We start from the raw sequence: 23,517 nt of genomic DNA, 5'->3' as shown, positions 1-23,517 counted from the left end.
AAAATTCGTTATGACCAAAAAAATCAACCTTATGTAAATCATCACCGACATCATCGATTAATTTACTTAACTACTACTCAAAAATTTGTTGTATTCAATTTTCTGTTCCTTCTTGTGTGACTTATTAAGGCTAAAGAATCTTTTGGGTAAAAAGTGCATTATTTCACTACTTGGTCCTTAATGGGTTAATGGTATCGTGTTGGCTACCATAGCGGCGCATTCTCGGCAAAGGATGGTGATTATGCACATCGGTAGCGTTAAGTCATTAAAAAGAATACGCGAAGTGCATACAAAAAAAGCAGAAATAACAAAAGTTGGTGCATCCTGCGGGCCGTCGATGCAAATCGATCCGCTCCCGATCGGCACCTGCGCGTGGGTACACGCGATTACGTATGTATAACTTGGACGAAAAGCGGTCGATGGCATCGTATTTTAGATCTTATCACCACGATATTCTACCTACGGTGTCTGATCATACGGCGGGACAATTATTACTAACCGGCAAATTTTTGTCCCCGTCGTAATTCACTTTAATGGTTATACTTATATTTAATCATCCAGAACACTAGCGAACGTCTTTACTTTAAACAATTAGAAATGATATGTATATTTACTGTTTAACACTACAACTACCAACGTTTGATGCACGCTAATTTTTAGGTTGAAAATAATTTAGGTGTTTCCATAAATATTTGCAGGCTAAAAAAAGCTGTTTACACGACCCTTAGCCTCTTAACTCCTGAATTATAAATTCATAAAAATAAAAAAAAAATTTTACATATTTCGTAGGACTACCCTAGTAGACTGTCCTACATAGTTCAGTAAAAATTAGCATAACACCTGCAAGCAGGTGATGCATAGATATACTACGAGCATAGTACAATAGCCAGTGACCATTAAGAATCACGAAACAAAGCAGATATTTGATATGTATCATATATGTTACAAAAGGAGTTAGGAAGTTTGCATGATATACGAAACTATAAAGTAATGCAACATCAAATTAATCACCTTCATTTTCATGAGTTATTTTTCATTGAAGAAATGTCTATTCCTAATTTTTCATACTCTCTCTTTCAGTATTAAATTTTCAACTTTGATGCATTGCAAGAAAGGATTGCTCATCACCGTTTTAGAAATTCAATAGACTACGGTTATCGACACAATCAAAATATATGCATGGAATAAGAAATCAAGAAGAAGAGAAGTCTTGACAACGGCATAATTCGCGTGATTCACTCACGGAACACGGGCATACATCCACGATAATTCGAGAAACATAATTCAAGTCTTGGCGGAGCGCTACATCACGGCCACCAGTTTCTTGGCAGATATCGCCGCGATTCACCGTGTCGGCTTCCCTTTGCTACTTTGCTTCCCATTTTCTTTTTACCCTTCCCGTCCCGCCCCTCACCTTGTCAACCAACTTTTACCCTTTCCTTTGTAGAGTCTACATTGTAGATTAATAGATTCTGACAACTTTTCATCGTCACTCGTCTGCTACCTTTCCAAGTAGAAAGTTTCTACCGTGTAAACTGATATCCGTGAAGATTGCAAGATCTACTTTTCTTTTAGTACCTAACTATTAGACTTGACTAACTTTTTCGATCTAACGCGCAAATTTAATTATATTAATAAGTATCTATTCTAATTATGATCGAGAACACCACTACCCAAAATTGTAATTACCTTGGAAGTTATGCATAATGAAATTTTTATTGACCGTGTGAAGCGATGAATCAAAAGGGTTAAGAAAAAACCCCGAAAAATGAGTATAAACTATGTAATGGATTTATCTAAAATTTTAAATGGATACATACTAAAAACCGTACTATTGCAAAATGAAACTATTGAGTTAATTGAACGTATCGCGTTATTGTCAAAAGGTAATTGTATTGTGAACAAGTTACAAAATACGATGTTACGTCTTTATAGATGTAACACGATCCGTCGAGTTTAAATATCTGCATTAGGCCTCGTGTACAGAATGGAGGAACAATTATTCATATCGTTGAATGACACGCATACAAAGAAGCCTGACAGAACAATAAAACCAGTATACTCCATGAATCATGCTCAAACCTTACGATATTTTATGTACATTATGGTCTCGCGATGTAGTGTTATGACTTTCAATACCTAGGTTTCACGTAATGATTCCGTATGACTTTTATCGCATACACAAGCTCCAATTTCAATAATGTATTTACACAGAATTTAATAATAATGTTGTAACGGAATAGAGACGCAAAATAACGGATAAAACACGAATGTTAAATAATGCAAACATCAAAGAACCGATTAAAAAAATATTAAAAAAATATTAATAGTATTATAATAATAATTAAATATAGAAAATTTTAATTGAATATCTCGAAGAAATTATTGATAGAATTATATTTTTACAGGTCACGTGTGACGTACCCTCCAATTAAACATTGTTAGCGTTCTATTCTCTACTGACAATAAGCCATCGCATGAGTTAAGATCATGGAATGGTAATGGTAAGACTTGGTACCAAAGCTCGTACCACCTGTCGACAATTTTCTGATGCTTGTCTCGGTACCAAAGGACACATGTAACATTATGCTACGGCTATCCTAAAGGTACACCGAAGGTGGCGTGCTCGTGTATGCTAATCACCACGAAAGTAGACACTTAACCCTCGCTGGTGTCGCCAAGTGAAAAATAATTCTCTGCCTGTACGATGAGCGTATCGTCGTCACTGCGTGTGTTTTATTCTTTCGTTTTTATCTAGACGTGCAACGTACGAATTGCTAGCTAACACTCTACACGCGTCGCGTGCACATTATAATTAAAAAGAAACATCGAGCTTGGTTCACTTTCAAAGACGTAATTTACGCTTCGTCACGGATACTTGCTAGTCTTATTTTGCACGTTGTAAAATGCAAATGTTATGTCAAGGGACACGACAATTTCGTGTTTCTCTTTTTAGCAAAGAGGGAAAGGGGGGTTTTTCATCGCTTTATTTACTCGTCGCGAATCAAATTATACTGTTTTTCGATGTCTTACCTTTAACCATTGTGTACATAAGAAAAATTCTGTACACATTCAGTCCCATGAATGTTTAAATATACATCATGCATTTTTCATTTTTCTTAGAAAGTTAGACTCTAGAATAAAATTGAACCACATCTTGGTCTGTTTAGTACAGATCAATTGCTTCATGATATTCATTACCACTGTCGGTATATCACCATGTGCAGTGCTATTTTATTTTTTAATTTAAAAAAGAAAGATCTCTGTTGCAGGAAACAGATCTACTTTATCATATGATGTGGTTTGATTTTATGCTAGAGTCTTATTATAATAACAAACATTATATCTTACATAATTATAATTATACCTTATATCAATCTAGAAATAACATTCAAGATTTATATATTAATATTTCTTATAGAAAAATATGTTAGCGAAAGTTACTTTTTTAATTGAGTTAAAAAAGTATTAAAAATATAAAAAGTATATTCAATCATTTAAGTATTAACAGTTTCTGAATGGAAATTTTTTAATGCAAAGATCAATATGAACTTAATAATTAACTACTGCATGTGACTTACATTTGTAAATTTCTAAAGGTATAATGATAATTTGTTATTTTAATAAAGTTCATCTTTACATGCAACGAAAATAAAACAATATTCAAAACTTACCTTATTGATCCGTTGGCCTTATGCTTGCCGATGAAGAAGGTTGTTACGCCATCGGCCATCTGATTTGCCCACGGTGGTTTAACCCAGATGAGGTGCTTAAAATGACCCGCATACGCAGCAGGTAGTATCCAATTTTCGATGCTTATTTCACTGTTAATAATAATACGAAATTTAGAATCTCAGCAATGTATAAAATTAAAATATTTGTCAAACATATTGAGGGAGAGAGAAACTGATTCAAAAAATAACCAATATGGAAACAAAACTCTCTGTTCATAAATTGTGCTGGCTTTTTAAATCATACTAAAATGGCCGCCTACCCTTTTGTCATGTTAATACATGTTAAGATACTGTGATATCTGATGTCACCAATAAAACAACAAATATGATGTACATCTCAATGTATTCAATAAGTATATTCGTATGTTATACATTACGACAAATATATTAAATGCAATAACCAAAACTTATTAAGTGAACAATAATTTTAAATACCTGAATAATTCATCCTTGTCCCACACAGTATCCGCCAACATTGTTTTCGGAATAAGCATGTCGGGATGAGAATCCAAATGCACAAACACGTTTGCTTCAAACGGAAGGTGTTTCGATCCCAAACAACGGTAAATAAACGGTAAAACCTAAGAAAATATCACAAAATTCACAATTTTTAAAGCACTTTAACACTGTTTGATTTCAATTTCCAACGCATATCGGTCACGTGACCGATACGTCATTGGTAGTTCGAGCGCTTATAGCGCCCCTAGCGTATACTACAGAAGAAATCTGGACGGAGCAAGTTACAGTGTAAACAAACTCGAAAGACGTTAATCATTCAAAAACTTACTTCGTCATGAGCCTCTACTACGTAAATCGGCACCCTTTTAAAGTACTTCCTAGAGAACGACATATTTCCAATTACACACTAAACGAATATTCACAGACAAAGGTAATTTGCAAAGAAAACGATCGATAAATTTACTAATTAACACCATACAACACTCACGAACGCGATTAAGGAGACTCCTTTACGCGAAAGCACGTGGTGACCGACTGAAGTATACTAGGCGGGCTGCTCAAACGATTATTTTGCGAATAAAGGACGGACACAACGAGCGCGTACCCCAAATTCTCACGAGACGAGTTTCGTAAGGTGGTTTTTTTCGTCTCGTCCCCCTTAAAGAAACTCCTTAGAAACCTGATCCCCCTAACTCACAACCGGCATATGATATTCAAATAAATAAAACCATTTAACACTTGTATGTAATAAAAATTTTAGGTATTTCATTTGTACTCAACATAAGATACTTAGCTTGTTGAATAATTAATAACACAAGAATATACTTAAGAAAAGAAAATAATTTCATTTATAATTTTATTTAAAAACGCAATAAACTCATGAACATTTGCTATATGTTTATTGTATAAACATATAACAAACTTAGCAAGTTTGAACTAACTCAAATAAAATATTTAGAAAAAGTATACTACAAAAACTAACTTTTTTATGGAAAAGACCCAATATAACAGGTTTTATACAAATTTTTATTACAAAACGCAAACCTATACACATTTATAATATTAAAACATTCTAGCACTATTTATATCATTACAAATGTACACTGCTAATCTTTAATTACGACGAATCGTTAATCAAAAATTAATTGACAGTCACAAATTGAATATTATACATATTGTAAAAAGTTTAATTAAATTTCACCATAGGAACTATTCAACATTATTAATTTAAAATTATAACTTAAATTTACCTTATACTATCAGCTTTAATTATAATCTTTTGTCCAATTAGAGAGCATTTCCGACGTATAAAGTTCTAAATGTAACAGATCAGTCTCAGCTCTTAAGGATGATAAAAACTGATCAATATTTGTATCACATTTATTAACATTTTTATCTAAGGGATAATAGAAGTTAGTTTTATTTTCTGGATAAAAGTTACTAGGAAAGTATGTATAGTTTTTTATTTGAGAAGAAGAAGGAATATTATATATGTAATTATATAAAGGAATATGATATTGTGGATTTAGAGGTTCACCTTGTTTGGATTGCTGTGCATAATCAGTATTATATACATTAGTTAAATCCTTTAAATGTTCATCATCCAAATGCTTGTGGGATTTCACCTTTCTTGTTGAACGCGCAGAAACAGATTTATAGCTGTTCAATGTACCATGTGTACAAGATTCCGATTTATGTTTATGCTTGCTACTTTGTCTATTACCTGCATATGAATTTAACTCTGCGTTTGATTTTTTTTCATATGAATCAGTATTATCGCATAATCTATCAACATCATCAAGATTATTATTTGTTGAAATTTTGTATGAAGATTTTTCTGTTTCTTTAACAGGATTCACTTGTGTTTCATTCTTTTTGCATCTATGAAATTTACTTTTTGAATATACCTTTCTATTCATTTTATGTTCCTGAAAACCATCACTCTCACTTGAAGTAGTACATGTGTTGTTTTGCAGCCTGTGACATGCTAATTCTTGTATTTTACTATAATCATTCTGTACTGAATTTGTTAATGAATTATTAGAATCATATTCTTCACTTATTTCATTTTGCTCATCTGCATTTGTAGTTATGTTCTTCTCGTTCATGCTTTTTACATTTTGAATGTTAGTGTGACTTTGTGCATGTAACTCATCTTGCACGATATCTCTTGTATTCTCATCCGTAAATTGACCTTCTTTTTCAATTGATTCCTTGCCTAACTCAACTTTGATTGTTGCTAGCAATGCATTAAATGATAAACTCGGAGCTTTTAACTTTTTTATCAAGTTATGTTTTTTAATTTCACTAATAAACGCTACATAATTTAGTATTTGCAATAACTTCTCTCTAGGGTACGGATCTGAGTTCAAATATTGCAACGAATTACGATAATTATCTAAATCTGTTTTTAATATCATAAGATTTGGCATATATGAATCTTTTTCAACCGGATATGGAAAATATGCATTCAATTTTTGTTCAGGAATTCGATAAGAACTTTTAAAATCCTCTATTTCTTTAAACATTGTTAATAAATTTTCACCTGAAGGACTTCCAAAATACAAATAAGTATCATCTATTTCATCATCGCTTCGTATTTCGGGATAAACACATAAAATAGCATGCTTCTGTATTTTGTAAAATATTCTGAGCATATCAATATGTTCTTGATACACTAATTTTTGAACGGATTCTTTCATGAGTTCCATTGTAGTATCTAATAATTTAATTTCAAATTCAAGTTTTTGTTTCCATCCAAGTGCTTCGTTTATTAATGTCTCTTCATCATTTGAAGGTAACCCATTTTCAGATTTGCTAAAACGTTCCATTTGTTCTGAGACATAATGTTTCAATTCCTTTAAACAGTAAACATCTGTAGAATATTGTATCTCGTTTGAAACTGTAACATTATTATCTTCCCATGCTGAAGTTATTGGTTTTTCTATGTCATTTTTAGAAATCATATTTTCAAAATGTGAAGGAAGCTTTGTATCATTTTCACGTGAAGAACTTTCTTTTAAAATTTTATCGTAACGGTTGTACTCCAAATGTTCGGTAATAATGTCAATATCAGAACTGCATAAATTATCTTCTTGGACATCAGTCAAATCAACTTTAAATAATGTATCTTTATTACCTTTTTCCCATGTAGATAAATTATTTGATTCAAAGTTTAATTTAAAATTGTGTATAACTTTAGGTTTAGATGAACTGTATGACTTTGTAGTTGTGGTATCTTCCTTATTGACTTTAATTTCTTCAGATTCGTTAAGTTTATTAACGTTTTGTGCAAATAAGGAGCTGACTTTTATTCTACCAGATTTAGATGAAGCTTTTAAATTAAAGGCATTTTTCTGAATATTATTAACATTTTTGTCTGTACTGTCCGTATTATCTGTATTTTCCTTATTTATATCAACGGTACTTGCACTATCTTCTACATGTATGTTATTTTGTAATTCTCTGTAAACAGCACCCGGAGGTAAATCATTTGTACTGTTAACCTCAAATTTAATTTCAAACTGATTTTCGTTAACATCAGATCTTGCATGCAGCTTTTCAAACAATGTATCGGAAGTACTCCATATGTCATTTGGATAGGATACAGGAAGTTTTAGTACATAAAAATTTGGTCCACCAACAGAATTTAACAATTCTCTAAATGTTTCAACTTCATTTTCGCCAACTATTGTTATAGAAATACCATAAGATCCATAACGTCCAGCTCTTCCTATTCTATGTAAATATGTTGGACCATCTGTGGGTACATCAAGATTTACTACTAAATTCACATTATCTGCATCTATACCTCTTGCAGTTAAATCAGTTGTTATCATTATTCTACATTTAAAAGTTTTTAATTTATTAATCGCATCAAGTCTTTTTGTCATATCTTGATTTCCAGCTATATAAGTTGCACTAAAACCCATTGAATTAATTTTGTTACATACTGATTGAGCCCTGTAATCAAATCATTTTTCTTTCAAAAATTAGTGTTACACACCGTTTCTTAAAACTGTATATAAATTTTAATATATTTACCTTGACTGATAATTTGAAAAAACTAAGCTTTGTTTAAATGGAACAGTGTTAAATATTTTTACAAGTTCATCTACTTTTATTTGGACCTTAAACATAAAATACATGTATGAAAATATTGCAATATATAATTGAATAAAATATAGAAGTAACATCAACCTGTCTCATAGCATTTGGATGAAAAGGAACAACTGTTACGAACTGTTTGAGTCCAGCAAGGATTGGTTCATCATTATCTGGGGATGTTACAATTGGAGAACACATATACGTTTGTAAAAAGGTTTCCAAATCTCCAAAATAAGTAGCACTGGATGCTATAACTTGTTTATTTAATGGCAATTTTGAAAAAATATAACTGAAAATGATAATGCATTAAATTTGTTTATCAATTCAATGAATTTAGTATATGTAATATAATTTTGCTGTTATACTTACTTAATATCTTTTTGAAAACTGGTTTCCATTAATTTGTCTGCTTCATCAAGAACAAACAACCTAACATTTTCAACATTTAAAAGCCCTTTATCAATTAAATGTCTGATTCTACCTGGAGCACCAACAGCTACATGACAATTATTTAACTTCTTTTTATCATTATCTATAGGTATTCCTCCTATAAATACTTGAACTTTTAAACCTGAAACAATAAAATATATTCATAATATTTCTTATTTATAACATATTACAATATATTATTAAATAAAAATGTTTGCTTCATCAATTTCTAGCACATTTACCTTTTATTTCAGAACCTACAGATGAAAAAACTTCTGAAATTTGTACAGCAATTTCTCTAGTAGGTGCTAATATTAATGCTTGTACAGATAATACTTCCACATCAAGCATTTCAAGTGCTATGATGGAAAATACTAAAGTTTTTCCTGTTCCAGACTTAGCACGCATTATTAAATCTATAATAGATTTAATAATAAATTACAGAAACTAAACCAAATGTCAAATAAAATTAAAATCTTATATACCAAAACCACACAGTCCTAATGGAATAGCTTTTAACTGGATTGGTGAAGGCTTTAGAAAGCCACAATTAGCTAATCCATCTAATAGTTTCTGAGAAAAACCCATTTGAAAAAATGTGACATCTTCTTGTATTTTAATATCCTTTGTGCGTGGCTTTTTACTTATATCATGTGCAATAATACGGGCCATTCTTTCTAAAAAAAAGATACTGTGTCTGTAACAAAATATGCAAAATACTATAAATACAATACAACAGTTAACCTTCTTAAGATAAATAATTTTTTTTGAACTTGTACATACATACTTACTTATACAGTTAAAATCTGAGAATAAATAAATATACTATCAATAAACTAAAATTATTCTGTATACTGACTTCTGCTATTATCTATACAAGCTTAAACAGTTATCACCTAACCGGTGTTTATTTTGTCTTATATACAAGATTATGATTTATGCCATTTTTCATATAAACTACCCTTAACAGTCATGCCGATTATGCTCTGTACATACTTCCAGACCTAACTTTAACTGGGGGTGCCTAGAACTCCAAAATCATGATCCCTTGAAAATAAAGTCATATCCAGTCTTCTTGTATCTGTAATCACAGGCTATATTCAGCTATATTCTGTACCAAATCTTAATGATGGTTCTGTAATCAGAATGAATGTAAATAATAATTTATGTAGCTTAAAATTTGTAGAAATATAACATTGAAATACATTTCAGTTAGTCTTTCTAAGTAGGAAAAGATGGGTCGCCGTTCGATAAACACCACTAAAAGTGGGAAGTATATGAATCCCACTGATCAAGCACGTTAGTAAATAACATAACCAAGCAATTCATTTCTTATTTAATTCTCAAATTTATTAATTAATATGGTCTGTAATTCATAAATTTATTATAGGTAAAGAAGCACGAAAAAAAGAGTTAAAGAAAAATAAAAAACAAAGACAATTAGTGCGAGCTGCAGTTTTGAAAGGCAAAGATCCAGCTCAAATTATTGAAGAAATGGAAAAAATAGATCAAATGGGTTTGTCTAAAGTTTAATACTTTTCAAGTAATTATATTCATTATTGTCATATTATAATGTATGTATAATTTCTAGAATACAATGTAATGCAACCACCACCTCTGAATGAAAAAGTTTTAAAAGATAAACGAAAAAAACTAAAGGAGACTCTAGATCGTGTCTTAAAAATGTATGTAAGTACTTTAAATATTATAGTTATAAATTTCCTTCAAAAATATTTGGTAAGGTAAAATTAATATTGATAAGTAATGTTTTATAGAATGTTGTATGTTTATCGTATTCTGTTCTCTTTTGATTTAAAGGCAAAAGATGATCAAGAAAAATGGGCTGAATTAAAAGAGCAATTAATACAATATGAACGTAGAAGGATAGATTTAGTTTCATATTTTGAAGCTGTAAGACATGCACAACAGGTGCAAGTTGATGAAATTCCTCTACCATCAGCTGGTAATGACATATCCCGAATGTATTCAGGTATATTTTAACCATGTTTAAAGTATTACTCATAATAAACACTTTTTCTTCAATTTATATAAGACATATTGTTTTAGGTTCTCTAACTTCACAAATACCTTTACCTGATATGCCTCAACCACCAACACATATTTATCCTCCTCATCCACACTATATACCACAACATCATCCTTTAATGAATATACCCATACCACCAAGTATTTTAAAGAAAACAAGTGCATATGCAGCATCTCCCTCCATGCCCACATTAGCACCCAACAAGGAACCACCTGGAGTACCACCTTTTCCTCCTCCAGATTTATCAAGTGACGATGAAGATGTACCTGAAAAGGTTAGTACTTAAAATTATTCATATAGTATGTGTTCAAAAGAAATAATAATCATATATAATATGTACAGGCTAAAGATCAAGCACCAAAATCCAGGACAATACGATTTGCAGATGATAAAGAAGATAGTAAGCAAGAATCAGACAGTAAAGATAAAGAAACAGATAAAGACAAGGAAAAAGAAAGAGACATGGCTAAGGTGAAACCAACTACTCTACAGCAGAAAATGTTGGCCATGGCAGGACAAGATATCGATCAGTTCATGCGCGAAATGGAAGTTGTTCATAAAAAACGAGAAACTGAACGAGCTCAAGATCTTAATGCTCGGTTATCGTTACTTGAAGAAAATGAATCTAATTCAAAATCTAATAACAAATCTACTAATAATAAAGCAGAAGAAGAAGATCTTGAACCCCCAGGAGCATCGGATCATTCTTCAAACCATAATCAACATACATCTTCACATTCTCATTCTCAACATACCCAACCTCATACAATGCCTCCTATGGGAATGCCACCTCCTCCTTTAATGTATAGACCACCACCACCACCATTACATTTAAGAATGCCTCCACCACCACCACCTCGCATTGGTCTTCGACTACCTCCCGGTAAGAATATTGCAATATATAAAATAATTTATGGTATATTATAGCGTTAAAAAGCTATATAAATATGGGTTTTTATAAGGCTAATTCCTTTCTGTAGTTTAATATCTTTTTATGTAAACATTAGTACTTTTATTTTCTATTAACCCTTTGTCTATAGGTCCACCACCAGGAATGCCAAGAATGTTAAGACCTGGTCCTCCAAGTATGCCTAGAATGCCACCTCCACAAATGCAAATGCCAAATTTATCAAATATGTCAAATATAGGAAATCCTCAAATGCAGGCACAATCTGCAACTGGATCACAGCCAAAAACACCTAATGTTCTTTCTGCTGCACCACAACTAATTAATAGAAAAGATAAAGATGGCAAAAGTACCACAACTATTGAAGCAAAACCACAAATTAGAAATTTGGCTGCTGATGTTACAAGATTTCTTCCTACCTCTCTCCGTGTAAAAAGAGATGATAAGAAAAAACCAAGTATTTTATCTAGACTTTCAGAAAGAATACCAGAAACACAACCAATACGAACTTCTCAACCTAAAACTAAAGATGATGCATACATGCAATTTATGCAAGAAATGGAAGGATTACTTTAAATTTATATTATATTATAATGCCATTTTATTGAGATAGAAAATAATTAAATCTTGTAAAATGTGTTATGACTGTTATTGCTATAATGAAATACCTAATATATATTCCCTAATTTTTAATACTACACGTTCATAAATTTTATCTGACTTTATGGATAAACCTACATGAGATACTTTTTTCATCAAAATAACTAAAAAATTAAAAGTTATATCTTATGTTTATAAATATTAATATTGTATTTATTAGCAATTATTTTAAATATACTGTATATGTTACATTTAATAGCCACCGAATGATAAATATTTGTATTTGTTATAAATACCGTACAAAATATTTCATTGCTAAATTACTTACAAAATGAAGTTTCTCCGATGTATTTTAATTTAATTTACTTGGTATTTAATTCTTTAATGTCACTTTTAAAACATACGTGCTATTACTTTGTTTAGCTTTAGTTTATTTAATTTTAAATCATAACAGGAATAATCTTAAAACTAATTTTTGTTTTAATTCATAAACTTATCTAAGCATGCGCTTCGACTCCAATATGGCAGACTTTCCATTTCCGACAATAGAAAATAACGTCATTTCCTATTTCTCTCCAACGAGAAAGTAAGTTGGATCCAATCCATTAATGGGTTATTATGGATTACCCGTGTTTCTTATAAGTTAATTATATTTTGCAAGTGAATGTAAAAAGGAATTCTGACGTGCTTTTATGTTCCAAAATTAATTATACTCAAATTAATTTTATCAAAAACTTAAAAGCCAAGATGTATACGAGGAACAGACAAAGCCAAGGCTATGCCAATGGTGAGTTATTTTATATACATATTTAAAATAAGAAGCCCAGTTATAATACTTTAATTTAATAAATATTACATATACATGTTTGTTACATTTCATAATTATATGTTATTAATAAGTTTAATAGAAAAAAATCAATATCTATATGTTAGTTTATAGAGAATGGCGTCCTCTAATGAAGATCACTTTGATAATTTTATTTCACGCATGTTTGTAAGAATTGAGAAAAAATGACTATAATAACGTTTCAGAAATTGTGTATTGAAATAATTGTTAATTTTTCAGTTTTTGTATATATGTAGTTGTATATTTTATTTTAAATCCCTTAATTTTAATTGTAAATAAAGCTTATTTTTGTTATGAACTTATATTACTTCAAATTGCAAACATTAACATTAATGTTAATGTTAATGTTAAGTAATATTACTCATGTGTTTAATTACATTTACAGCAAGGAACCAAAATAATCCAAATATAGGATACCAAGGTCAAAACACTGTAAGTTTGATTCTTTTGATAACGACATTCACGTATTAGTATTTTATAAGAAATCTAGAAAAATTTTGAAAAATGTAGCTTTATATGAATAGCTATTATACTTAAACATGTATGCTCAAGTGGAACCACATTAAGTTGAATACATAGTAGCTTTTATATTACAATTTATAAAATATTTTATATACCAACAAATATGAAATGCTATAGTTCATAAAGTCATTTTATTTATTTATTTTTTTTTTAAAATCTTGTTTTTAGCCCTAAGCTCCCAAAAATAATCAAAAGAACTCTTATGGGCGATGCTTCCTCTAGTATTGCTTCATATTTAAATTAATCTTAGTTAATATTCTATTATATTCTATTATATTTAACTCAAAAATTCATTTTTAAACTAATGCACTAAAATTACTTTATCAGAGAAATTAAATTTATTGAGGAAAATAAGATGTTAATAAATTTTTTATTTGAAACAATAACTGCAAAATAATCTTGTTAAAAACTGTTTTCACTATATTCTTTGTTCTTCTCAACAACTCTGTAACAAGAGTGTACATTTAAAAAAAATGGTTGCAAGTAATATATTTGTTTTTCACGTTTTTTAATAAATGCAGAACTCGTTGATTTGTTTCAAGAACAATACTAGATTATTTGCTACTATATATATATATGTATGTAGAAAATGTTTTTAATTATGTATATAAATACATACATACATAGAATAATTCCAGAAGGAACACATAGTATGCATTATATTTAATACTTTGGAATTCTATAATTTGAGAATAAGAATATTAGAATACAATTATTATTATCAGCCTTAATTTGGAATTATGATACTAACATTTTTTTTTAATTGTAAAGATACAATATTCTTTAACTTTTTTAAGTTTTCTTTAACTTTTTCAAAAATACACGATTAGAGTCTGTTTTAATATTTTAGAGCTCTAGCTTGGCCCATTTGCTAGCTCAGTTTATACTTTGAAAATGATCATATCTGAATATTTTCTGCATCAAAACAGTAATTTTTTTAAATTAATTGTATACTGTTAATAGTTGTAAATAGTTTTCTTGTAATTGTAATAATTCAATACTTCTGCTTTATTACAAACCATGATATAAACTTACATTCAGCTTTTAGATTAAATTGTATTAATGTAAAGTAAAACAAGGTTGCAAAAGATATTTTACATTTTTTGTAATTAAAATATATAGTTGTTCCATTTGTTGTTTTCAATATTTCGTCCATTTGCATGTACTAATTAGTGGTCCCTACTTCCCCTTTCCCTGCAATGCAGGAACTAGTAGCTATACAACAATACCGAGGAGGTCTATTCAGCCAGGGGCTAGTTCGTCGGTTACCCACATAGCATAACCGTCCATAGGCCATATTTTTTATATCATACTGAACTGATATTTACACAACACAAATTATTTCTTTTGTTTCAGGAAGTTATATTTCAAACATAAAATGCATAGCAAAAGATTATCAAAATATACTAATATTTATAAGTTTAGCATGTTATAATTATTAAAAGCACATATAGTTTAGTATTTTGTACTCATCATTAATTAAAAAATACTTCATATTGCTTTTTTTACTATTTTTAAACCATTTAATTATTAGTATTCTTCTAAACATACATAAACTACTTTTGTATCTTTTACTCATAATTAGAAGGTTTTGTAAACTCAGTTCAGTTATGAAGAAATATTGGTCAAGAAAGTAATTTGGTTGGTATGAGTTATGGGGGTAGCATTAGACTGCTTCCGAGTACATATACGATGCTAGACCTTGGTGGGATAGCACAACCATAGAGGTTCCTTGTGTAGCGGCGACCCACCCTATGTTTTACAGTACAATCAACCAGGAGGTTTCCAGGGAACTCCACCAGCAAACCCATCAAGCAATTTCAAGCAAGGAAGCGTACAAAATGTGCAAGCATTTAAACAACAACCACCACCACAAATGCAACAAGCAGTATCAAGAAATCTACAGCAAGTAAAACCACCACAACTACAGCAACAATCATCGCCGCAAATTAAGCCACCACAACAACCTATTGCAAATTCTCCTCAAATTCAACCTCAACCACAATCTCAACCCCCTCCTCAGTCTCAATCACAACTTCAACCACCATCTCAACCTCAACCTCCGCCTCAACGATTGAAACCAATTTTGAAACAGCCTTCCCAGCCTGTACAACAACAAAGCTCAATAACAACACAAAATAATCCTGTTTCATCTTCTCAACCATCAGTTCCTACTCCAGCATCTCCTTTAACAACTAATACTAATCCCACACCACCAGTAAATAATAACAGTTCTGAATTAAAAACTGAAAATCAAGTGCCTGAAAATACAGATGTTGAAATGCAAGAGCAACTCCCAAGATGGAGACGTAAAGCACCTGGGTGTAAGTAATTAATATGTAATGTTTATTATATTCTTTTAAATTTTATGTTTTCTTAAACTTAATTGAAAAATGCTTTTGAAAAAAACCCACTGTTGATACTAATTTTCTTTCATTCTGAAAAAATAATTATAAAAAACTTATTGTCATTTTTCTGAACAATTGTATTATTTAAAATGTACTTGATAAAATGATGAAAAATCACTGCGCAAATTTGAAGATTGTAATAATAATTAATGTCATCTGCTCCAATAACTTATTGTTGAGCTATGATATTTTTATTATAACCATTGTGAATACTTAATACTGATATTTATGTTCAACTAAATTAATTGATGCCATAGTTTGATAAATGAAGTAAAATTTGTATCTTTAGTTAGGGTAAGTAAAAAGTTGAAGCGACTTCGTCTGAACCAGCGGTTAAGGAAAACATTACAACCAAAGAATGCAATCATGGTACTGAATGAAATGAAAGCAGGAGTGCAGTTCACATTTCCTGAAACTCAAGGACCTATGCCAAACTCGCTGTACCTTGTTCATGCAGAGGTAAATCATTAAATGTTAATTATTATAGAATTAATATAATTTTTATATTAATTGTTCTAAATAAAAACAAGTTGCATAGAACTCAGACGATTGGTTCTTGAAATAATCGTCGACATACATACCAAAGTACTTCATTTTATATAACGTATATCAATAAATGATGATGATCATAGTAAATAGTTTTTCAAATAGGTAGCGGCAGCTAACATGTATAGCTCTGAAAGTGACCTATATATAAAAAATATGGACTTTATAAATTATGTTTCACTTGAATAATATAATGTTACTACTTTCGAAATATAAGATATATTTGTAAGCTAATAATTATTAACATAATCTAAATAAAAACAGCTGGATGGAAAAACCTATGTTGGACAAGGACTGTCTAAACCTCTTGCCCGTCAAAATGCCGCTGAAAATGCTCTGAAGGCTTTGTTACTTGAAAAAATGACTGCAGCATCTCTAAAAGCACGGATTGATGCTGAATCAGATGGACAATCAAATCAGTCCACAGATTCATTTAATACATCCAAGGATGACAATACTGAAGATGGTGGAACATCAATGGATACCACTATTGATGAAAGTAATGAAATTCCATGGAGTTCATTGGCTAGCTTTGCATTATATAAACTTTTCCTTGAATGGCATAATCAGGGAACATCTGTTCCGGTTCCAAGACCAGGATTGCCATCACCTGTTAAAGGAATCAAAAGAGAGATTTCTCAAGTTCCAAAAACTCCAGTCCAAAAAGAACTTCCACCAAATGCAACAAACATACATCCTGTAATGTTATTAAATCAAATGAGACCAGGTTTAACATATGTAGAATTAAATCGGGCTAGTAATCCACCTAATACAATGTTCACTCTTGCTGTAGATATTGATGGTGTGGAATATACAGGAACAGGTAATGCAATCTTTAATTTGAATTTATATTCTATACATTAAAATTGAAACTGATTGAAATCAAAATACATACAAAAAAAATAAGTATCTATCATGCTTTTATAAAAAATTATATACGTATATTGCAGCTAAAAATAAGAAAGATGCCAAGAAAATTGCAGCAAAATCTGCACTCTTAGCATTGTATGGTTTAAGCTATCCAGATGAGACCATACCAATACCCCAAGAGCAACAAATGGCTTAAGAAAGAATGACATATGGATATAATTGATTTTTATCATTTCGATTGACCTTAATTTCAGTTTGACTGTTCGAGTTTATAAATTATATAAATTACTACGAATTGTAGTAAAGAATCTAAAATTTTAATTATTGTAATAATAACTACAACTTATGAAAACTTTACAGAAGTATTTTTTTCAATAAAATTTCACATTACAGTATAAATAATTTAGCAAACGTACTATATTAAAGTGATTGACGTATTTCTTTTATTAATGAAGTTATATATTTTTATATGTGTTTAATTGTATTTTACGATAAATTAACACCTTAGTATGAATCATGTTTAAAAAATATATAAATAATTCATTATTATTCTTATTAATCTGTTCCTAATTGAATTCAGTATAATGTTATAATTACCATACCAATATAAAACTATCTGTAAGTGAAGAAGTAATGAAATTGTAATTTAAATCATAATTTACCAAAAAAGAATGTGTATTTTTTTTTTGTTTTTTCTTTCTTTTTTTTTTTTTTTTTCAAAATAGTCTACTTTTATATGTAGTCTACAACTTACAGTCGTTTTGTATTCAACCTTTTACATTGTAATGTCATATCCAAATTAAAATCTGAATGTATCAATAAATTACAATATTATGAAAATGTTGTGCTTTTATTGTTCATTATCAAAATAATTTGTAATATTTAATTAAATACGTGTGAAGGCTCATATATCATATTATACCTCAGACTTTAGACCTTATTTAGAAATTTGACTACTTAATAAAACATGTAGCTATAAGTAATTAAGTGCTATGGCAACGAGCTTCCAAACATTGAAGTTCGTGTAGTTATATGAAACACAAGTATGCATAAGTATGCGACCACTAAAGATAATTGTTATTGGACCTGTTAGGGTAATATTTATTATGATAATTAATATGTTATTTTACATTTAAATCGCTTTAAAAATATCTTTTAGAGTGGTAAAACAATGATAGCTAATTTTCTTGCTGATGCGACGGAAATACCCTACGATTATTATCCAACTCAAGGAGTTCGAATATTGGAATTTGAAGTAAATGATATAAATGTGGATAACAAATATATTACGAAAGATATTGAATTATGGGATTGCAGTGGAGATCCTAAGTACAATCAAATGTCTTATTTACGATGTATTCATTTATGAATATTATATAAACATATGAGTTGGAAATGTTTTAGATTTGAAAATTGTTGGCCAGCTATAAGGAAAGATTTACATGGAGTTATATTTGTGTATAGCGAAAAATCAAACGATTGTTTAAAAGTAATACAACAATTATATGATTATTTTATTGATCAAATAAAATTAGGTCCAGATCGTTGTGTAATATTTTGTTATGACCCTGAGAAAAAAAATCCTGAAATATCAAAAATTATTTGTAAGTATCAATGAGTAAGGTATTGAAAATTTTCATACTGAAACAATATACTGTTATTTTACAATAAATATAGCATCAACATTTGTGAAAGTGTCCCATGTAAAATGTAATATCGAAAGTGGTGGAAGCAAACTAAAAGCTGATTTTTCTTCATTCATAAGTACAATACTTGGTAAAATGCACAATTACAACGAACAAGAAGATAAAAATATTTTAAGTAATAATATATTATTTGCAAGGTAATATAATACAATGTTATATTATTATACAATAGTATAACACATTTTACATGTAGGATGAATAAATAACAGTTGTCATATGAAATATATTTATTAATTTTATAAAAGTATTTCATATGAAATATAAATGTATATATGTTGTAATGTATTTTATGCATTGCCAATAAATTAAATAGTTTAGAAACATGATGTAAAAAAATATAATTCTACCCTTCAAAAATTGTCTTTTATTCTTTCTTAAATATTAAATGTGTATTCATTATTTTAAGATTGAAGTTATTAAAAGTATATTTACTTAGTAGAATGTAATTTGTACTTAATACACAGGTTATTAAAAATAAACACTATTATATACAAAATGCGAATAAGAATTCTACCTGAAAAACTAATTAACAATATATCGTTAATTTTTTGTCTGAGTAGATAATAATTTCATTAATTCATCCCATGCTTTTTGCACTTGTTCCAGGGTGATATCATGACTCCATAAAGTACATATTACTACATTAGCTTCATTAACTTGTTCTACATTACTCGGTTGAGCTTGAATTCTTAACTTTGCATCATCTACAGTTAATCCATTTCTCTCTATTACTCGTCTTATAGCCTAGAATTAAATAACAATAGTTTTACATAGAATGTAATCATAGCTGTAATACATAGATTAAAATCTGACCTCCTCTTGTGGAATAATACATGTCCAAATTTCATGACAGAAATGCTGCCAATTAGCTTGAATTAGTACAGCAGCTTCCATTACAATTACATCAAATCCTTTTGCATAAAAATCATTTATCTGTTTCTTTGCTTCTTCTAAAATGATAGGCCAAACAATGTTATTTAATTTATTTAACTGTTCCTACAAACAAATTTATTTTCAGATATTAATTATCCAAGAAAAAAAAGAAAAACTGAATATTATAATCTTACCTTGCTGTTAAATACTATATTGCCAAGTACTTTCCTATCAATAAATCCATCTGGTTTTAAGATAGTAGAACCAAAGTTTTCAACTATTGCGTCAAAACACTTTTTGCCAGGTAAATATAAATCATGTGCTATTTTATCACAATTGACAAGACCTGCACCTAACTTTTCTAATTTGTCAGCAACTGATGACTTTCCACTTGCTATACCACCAGTCAAACCAATAATGTAAGGTTTTACAGACTTATTTTCTATTTTCTGAAAATAATTTAAAAATTAATAACTTCATACAATGAGAGATTTCACATAATACATACAGGTGGACGAAGTCTTGTACCCAGCAATCTTATTCTATGATTACTAGAACTGACTTTACTTTCTTCATGGTTTCTGTGATTTTCATCGGATATTAGTTTTATAATATGTATATCTAACTTGTTTATGTTGTTTTTTACACGCATTTCATTTACTTTATCTCCACCACGTTTAGTTTCTTCGCTAACTACAATCATCTCAAATGATGGGTCAGATTTAGTTGGACCATACATATCATTTATTGGTACAACATCATACATTAGTGTTGAATCAATATCTTCTAAAAAATCTTTGAGATTTAGAATCCTTGTCTGACAAGGCTCTATCAGTTCCCACAATAATTTTCCTATAAAATGTTTACCACTTTAGATGAAACATGTTTATTTCTTAGGTATTTTTATCCGTAATAATTTCTTACCAGATAACATATTTGTATCAGTTACACCAACAGTAAGCTTTTCTGAACAGCGTAATACAGCTTCAGTTAAAAATATTTTATGCCCATTATGTATTCGATCAAATGTACCACCAAGTACTACATTCTTATAAATTTTTTCCTCATTAACACCATCCTTGTTAATGCACGTATTACTTATTTTCTCTACTTCTTGATCATCATTAAAAGTAACAAAATTACAGTTCATAGAAGTATTAGCTAGATAATCTTGTATAAATGTATAAGCTTCCTTTGTACTATAAACTTGATCAAAAATAACTATTTCTACAGGCTTTTTAGTATTTATTATTGATAGATTAGGATTCTTTATGCTTGTTAGTAACACCCGAATATCAAGTGGTGGAAATATAGTAGAAGTGTCTGTATAAATTTTAGAAATGGTTTGAGCACAAGAACTTAATACTTTCCATTGAGAATTTGTAAATGCATGATTTCGAGATAGAAAAATGTTCTTTTCCGGAAGATATTGAATATACAGAGTTTTCAATACATGCTCTTTGATTATTGGTAATAATTTCGTTATTTTTGTAGGATTTGTTAAAACTAATAAACCGGTATTTGCCATCGTGTATGAAATAAAATTTGTTTAACCTTTAATTTATTTTCGCCTAGTAATGACATATGTTACGTTGAACTTAGTACATTAATATTTTTACATGATAATTAGGTGTTACATGACGTAATGAGTTGTCAGAGAATGGGTACTTCTCTGTCAGTACAAGTAAGTTTCCCCGCATTTGATGTTTATCATCTGTTGACGTGTTCTAAACCATTGAATGTGAATATTGAAGAGTATCACATTATTTAATTTTTAATAGAAGTTGATATAAAATGTTATTTCATCCCGTTTCTCTATTTCAAAATAATACAGTGTCAAGAATTCAAAATGACTTCCTTTAAAAGATATCAGTCAACAATATACATTAGTATAATTTTATTTAATACCTATTTCATAACTACATTTATTTCTCTTATTATTTACAATTGTTATTTTAATGCAGCTTATACGTAAATATTATAAATTTAATGATAAGTAATTAATAATTTGTATAAAATTTTAAATTATGTGTAAGAAAACCAATGCTACAATATTTGTTTTATATGAAATTACATACTGAATTTATAATGTTTTGTAACTGGTGGTGTAGAAGAACATCGCAAGGTTTTATTTGATGAAGTTTTATGGTATCTAATTAACCACTGTGCTAATTTTATGTGGTTACTGTTAAATGCCATTTTTAATAAAATATCATACCATTTATTTTTTAAACCAAATTCACACCCTACAGAAAAATAAATTGTATTAATATTATACAAATAAAGAGTTTTATAGTCAAAATAACTAACCAGTTTGTAAAAGGATTTCAAGGCAGGAAAAGTCATTCTTGGTTGGATCATTAAGAAAATGATAAACAGCCATACATAAAGCATTTTCTCCTGTGATGGTAGTAAGGAAGGGATCAGCACCTATATAAATTCAATGAATAGATATAGATTATTATAAATTTATAGATCAATATTTAATTTGTATTACTTTATTGAACATATACCTTTTGCTAACATAAATGATATTAAATATGTATGCCCTTGGAAACAAATGCGATGAAAAGGAGTCAAACCATTCACTGAAGATCTTATGTTTAATAATTGTGGACAACAAACTACTATGTCAATGCATTTTAATGCATAAGCTTTGTTAGAACATTTCTAAAAGTATCATATAAATATTTCATAAACATATTACATATTAAAGTCAAAAGATTGCTATATATTAATTCCAGAAATGTTATTTAAAAGTAACATCTTTTATATAAATTTTGATTATAATCTTTAATGTAAAATATAATTTTATTTACATCAGCTGCATATTCTAAGGCATTAAACATTTCTTTATGACTGATTATGCTTTGGCATCGAGTAAATGAACGATTAAAATTTTTAATGACTTGCAACTTTTCAAAATATTCTTTGGATTCGCTAGCGAATTTTGTATGACGGCGTTCTGAAATTTAAAATTTTTAAAATATTTCTGCGAGTTCTATAATAAGTAGATGAAATATACAATTAATTAATGAGATTTTAATCAAGCTAACTACTAAAACAGATTTGAAAATTTAAAATATAGCTACCATGAAAGTGATAAAGTATATACGAAATAACTACAATAAACCCAACGACACCAATGAGTTTAAAAATGACAAAAGTTATTTCAGCTAATTCCATAAAATATTTCCATAAAACATCGTAGAACGATTCGTTATACTTAATTATAAGACTCATAGTTTTAGTTTCTCTCAACTGATTTTCTTTTTCGCTCGTAAAATACGTAAATTTTCTCTTTTTAGAAAACCACTTTTAAAATGAGAGATCTCTTGATCTAGGAACAATAACTGCAGATAAGAATCTACATATGGCAAACATTTCCCCATACCTATGGTGAATAACCAATCAGAATGAGCGGGTAAAGATGCAGGATGTCCTCTTTCAATAGTCAACACT

The 23,517-nt window shown here is 29.3% G+C and overlaps 7 protein-coding genes across 16 annotated transcripts in view; 3 read left to right on the top strand and 4 right to left on the bottom strand.

Annotated features, from left to right (window-relative positions):
- Window positions 1-4,877, bottom strand: part of LOC114874615 (UPF0489 protein C5orf22 homolog) — a 554,926-nt gene extending 550,049 nt beyond the window's left edge. Inside the window, exons 1-3 of the mRNA XM_029184070.2 lie at window positions 4,522-4,877; window positions 4,170-4,315; window positions 3,675-3,824 (exon numbers count right to left, since the gene is read on the bottom strand). Coding sequence (XP_029039903.2) covers window positions 3,675-3,824; window positions 4,170-4,315; window positions 4,522-4,584 — 359 coding nt within the window. The 5' untranslated portion in view covers window positions 4,585-4,877. The remainder of the gene's footprint in view (window positions 1-3,674; window positions 3,825-4,169; window positions 4,316-4,521) is intronic.
- A 282-nt stretch (window positions 4,878-5,159) lies between these two features.
- Window positions 5,160-9,813, bottom strand: LOC114874689 (probable ATP-dependent RNA helicase ddx20). 7 transcript variants are annotated; one of them, XM_029184270.2, is made up of 8 exons: window positions 9,521-9,695; window positions 9,215-9,426; window positions 8,972-9,145; window positions 8,670-8,871; window positions 8,394-8,589; window positions 8,238-8,323; window positions 5,731-8,156; window positions 5,160-5,589 (listed from the first exon to the last, which is right to left on the bottom strand). In XM_029184270.2, exons 2-8 carry the CDS (start codon window positions 9,399-9,401, stop codon window positions 5,459-5,461), a joined length of 3,402 nt encoding a protein of 1,133 aa, XP_029040103.2. In that variant the 5' UTR covers window positions 9,402-9,426; window positions 9,521-9,695; the 3' UTR covers window positions 5,160-5,458. The 7 variants fall into 7 exon arrangements, with proteins under 7 accessions (XP_029040103.2, XP_029040085.2, XP_029040059.2 ...); XM_029184252.2 differs by lacking the exon at window positions 9,521-9,695 and adding an exon at window positions 9,726-9,813 and having other exon boundaries at window positions 5,160-8,156; XM_029184226.2 differs by having other exon boundaries at window positions 5,160-8,156; window positions 9,513-9,695.
- A 40-nt stretch (window positions 9,814-9,853) lies between these two features.
- On the top strand, window positions 9,854-12,322 carry LOC114874719 (WW domain-binding protein 11). Its single transcript, XM_029184285.2, has 7 exons — window positions 9,854-10,028; window positions 10,120-10,245; window positions 10,321-10,418; window positions 10,548-10,719; window positions 10,797-11,050; window positions 11,119-11,659; window positions 11,817-12,322. The coding sequence occupies exons 1-7, from the start codon at window positions 9,965-9,967 to the stop codon at window positions 12,257-12,259; spliced, it is 1,698 nt and encodes a 565-aa protein (XP_029040118.1). The 5' UTR covers window positions 9,854-9,964; the 3' UTR covers window positions 12,260-12,322.
- A 518-nt stretch (window positions 12,323-12,840) lies between these two features.
- LOC114874644 (double-stranded RNA-specific editase 1-like) lies at window positions 12,841-18,031 on the top strand. 3 transcript variants are annotated; one of them, XM_029184119.2, is made up of 6 exons: window positions 12,841-13,070; window positions 13,516-13,562; window positions 15,418-15,976; window positions 16,350-16,519; window positions 16,871-17,429; window positions 17,557-18,031. In XM_029184119.2, the coding sequence occupies exons 1-6, from the start codon at window positions 13,031-13,033 to the stop codon at window positions 17,670-17,672; spliced, it is 1,491 nt and encodes a 496-aa protein (XP_029039952.1). In that variant the 5' UTR covers window positions 12,841-13,030; the 3' UTR covers window positions 17,673-18,031. The 3 variants fall into 3 exon arrangements, with proteins under 3 accessions (XP_029039952.1, XP_029039963.1, XP_029039972.1); XM_029184130.1 differs by having other exon boundaries at window positions 13,025-13,070; window positions 14,858-15,976; XM_029184139.2 differs by lacking the exon at window positions 12,841-13,070 and adding an exon at window positions 13,250-13,277.
- A 92-nt stretch (window positions 18,032-18,123) lies between these two features.
- Window positions 18,124-19,707, top strand: LOC114874654 (intraflagellar transport protein 22 homolog). Its single transcript, XM_029184153.2, has 4 exons — window positions 18,124-18,570; window positions 18,636-18,805; window positions 18,881-19,080; window positions 19,154-19,707. The coding sequence occupies exons 1-4, from the start codon at window positions 18,532-18,534 to the stop codon at window positions 19,321-19,323; spliced, it is 579 nt and encodes a 192-aa protein (XP_029039986.1). The 5' UTR covers window positions 18,124-18,531; the 3' UTR covers window positions 19,324-19,707.
- LOC114874632 (bifunctional coenzyme A synthase) lies at window positions 18,978-21,764 on the bottom strand. Its single transcript, XM_029184106.2, has 6 exons — window positions 20,980-21,764; window positions 20,564-20,907; window positions 20,250-20,504; window positions 19,996-20,178; window positions 19,697-19,926; window positions 18,978-19,059 (listed from the first exon to the last, which is right to left on the bottom strand). Exons 1-5 carry the CDS (start codon window positions 21,581-21,583, stop codon window positions 19,723-19,725), a joined length of 1,590 nt encoding a protein of 529 aa, XP_029039939.1. The 5' UTR covers window positions 21,584-21,764; the 3' UTR covers window positions 18,978-19,059; window positions 19,697-19,722.
- On the bottom strand, window positions 21,600-23,517 carry LOC114874408 (sex-determining protein fem-1-like). Of its 2 annotated transcripts, none has more exons than XM_029183658.2 (5): window positions 23,450-23,517; window positions 22,875-23,020; window positions 22,569-22,725; window positions 22,366-22,485; window positions 21,600-22,301 (listed from the first exon to the last, which is right to left on the bottom strand). In XM_029183658.2, the coding sequence occupies exons 2-5, from the start codon at window positions 22,902-22,904 to the stop codon at window positions 22,126-22,128; spliced, it is 483 nt and encodes a 160-aa protein (XP_029039491.1). In that variant the 5' UTR covers window positions 22,905-23,020; window positions 23,450-23,517; the 3' UTR covers window positions 21,600-22,125. The 2 variants fall into 2 exon arrangements, with proteins under 2 accessions (XP_029039491.1, XP_029039482.1); XM_029183649.2 differs by lacking the exon at window positions 23,450-23,517 and adding an exon at window positions 23,148-23,439.

Source organism: Osmia bicornis, chromosome 5, assembly GCF_907164935.1.
Source record: "Osmia bicornis bicornis chromosome 5, iOsmBic2.1, whole genome shotgun sequence".
NCBI classification, from domain to species: domain Eukaryota; kingdom Metazoa; phylum Arthropoda; class Insecta; order Hymenoptera; family Megachilidae; genus Osmia; species Osmia bicornis.
The sequence above is the reverse complement of the archived record's forward strand: the minus strand, read 5'-3'. Positions and strand labels throughout refer to the sequence as shown.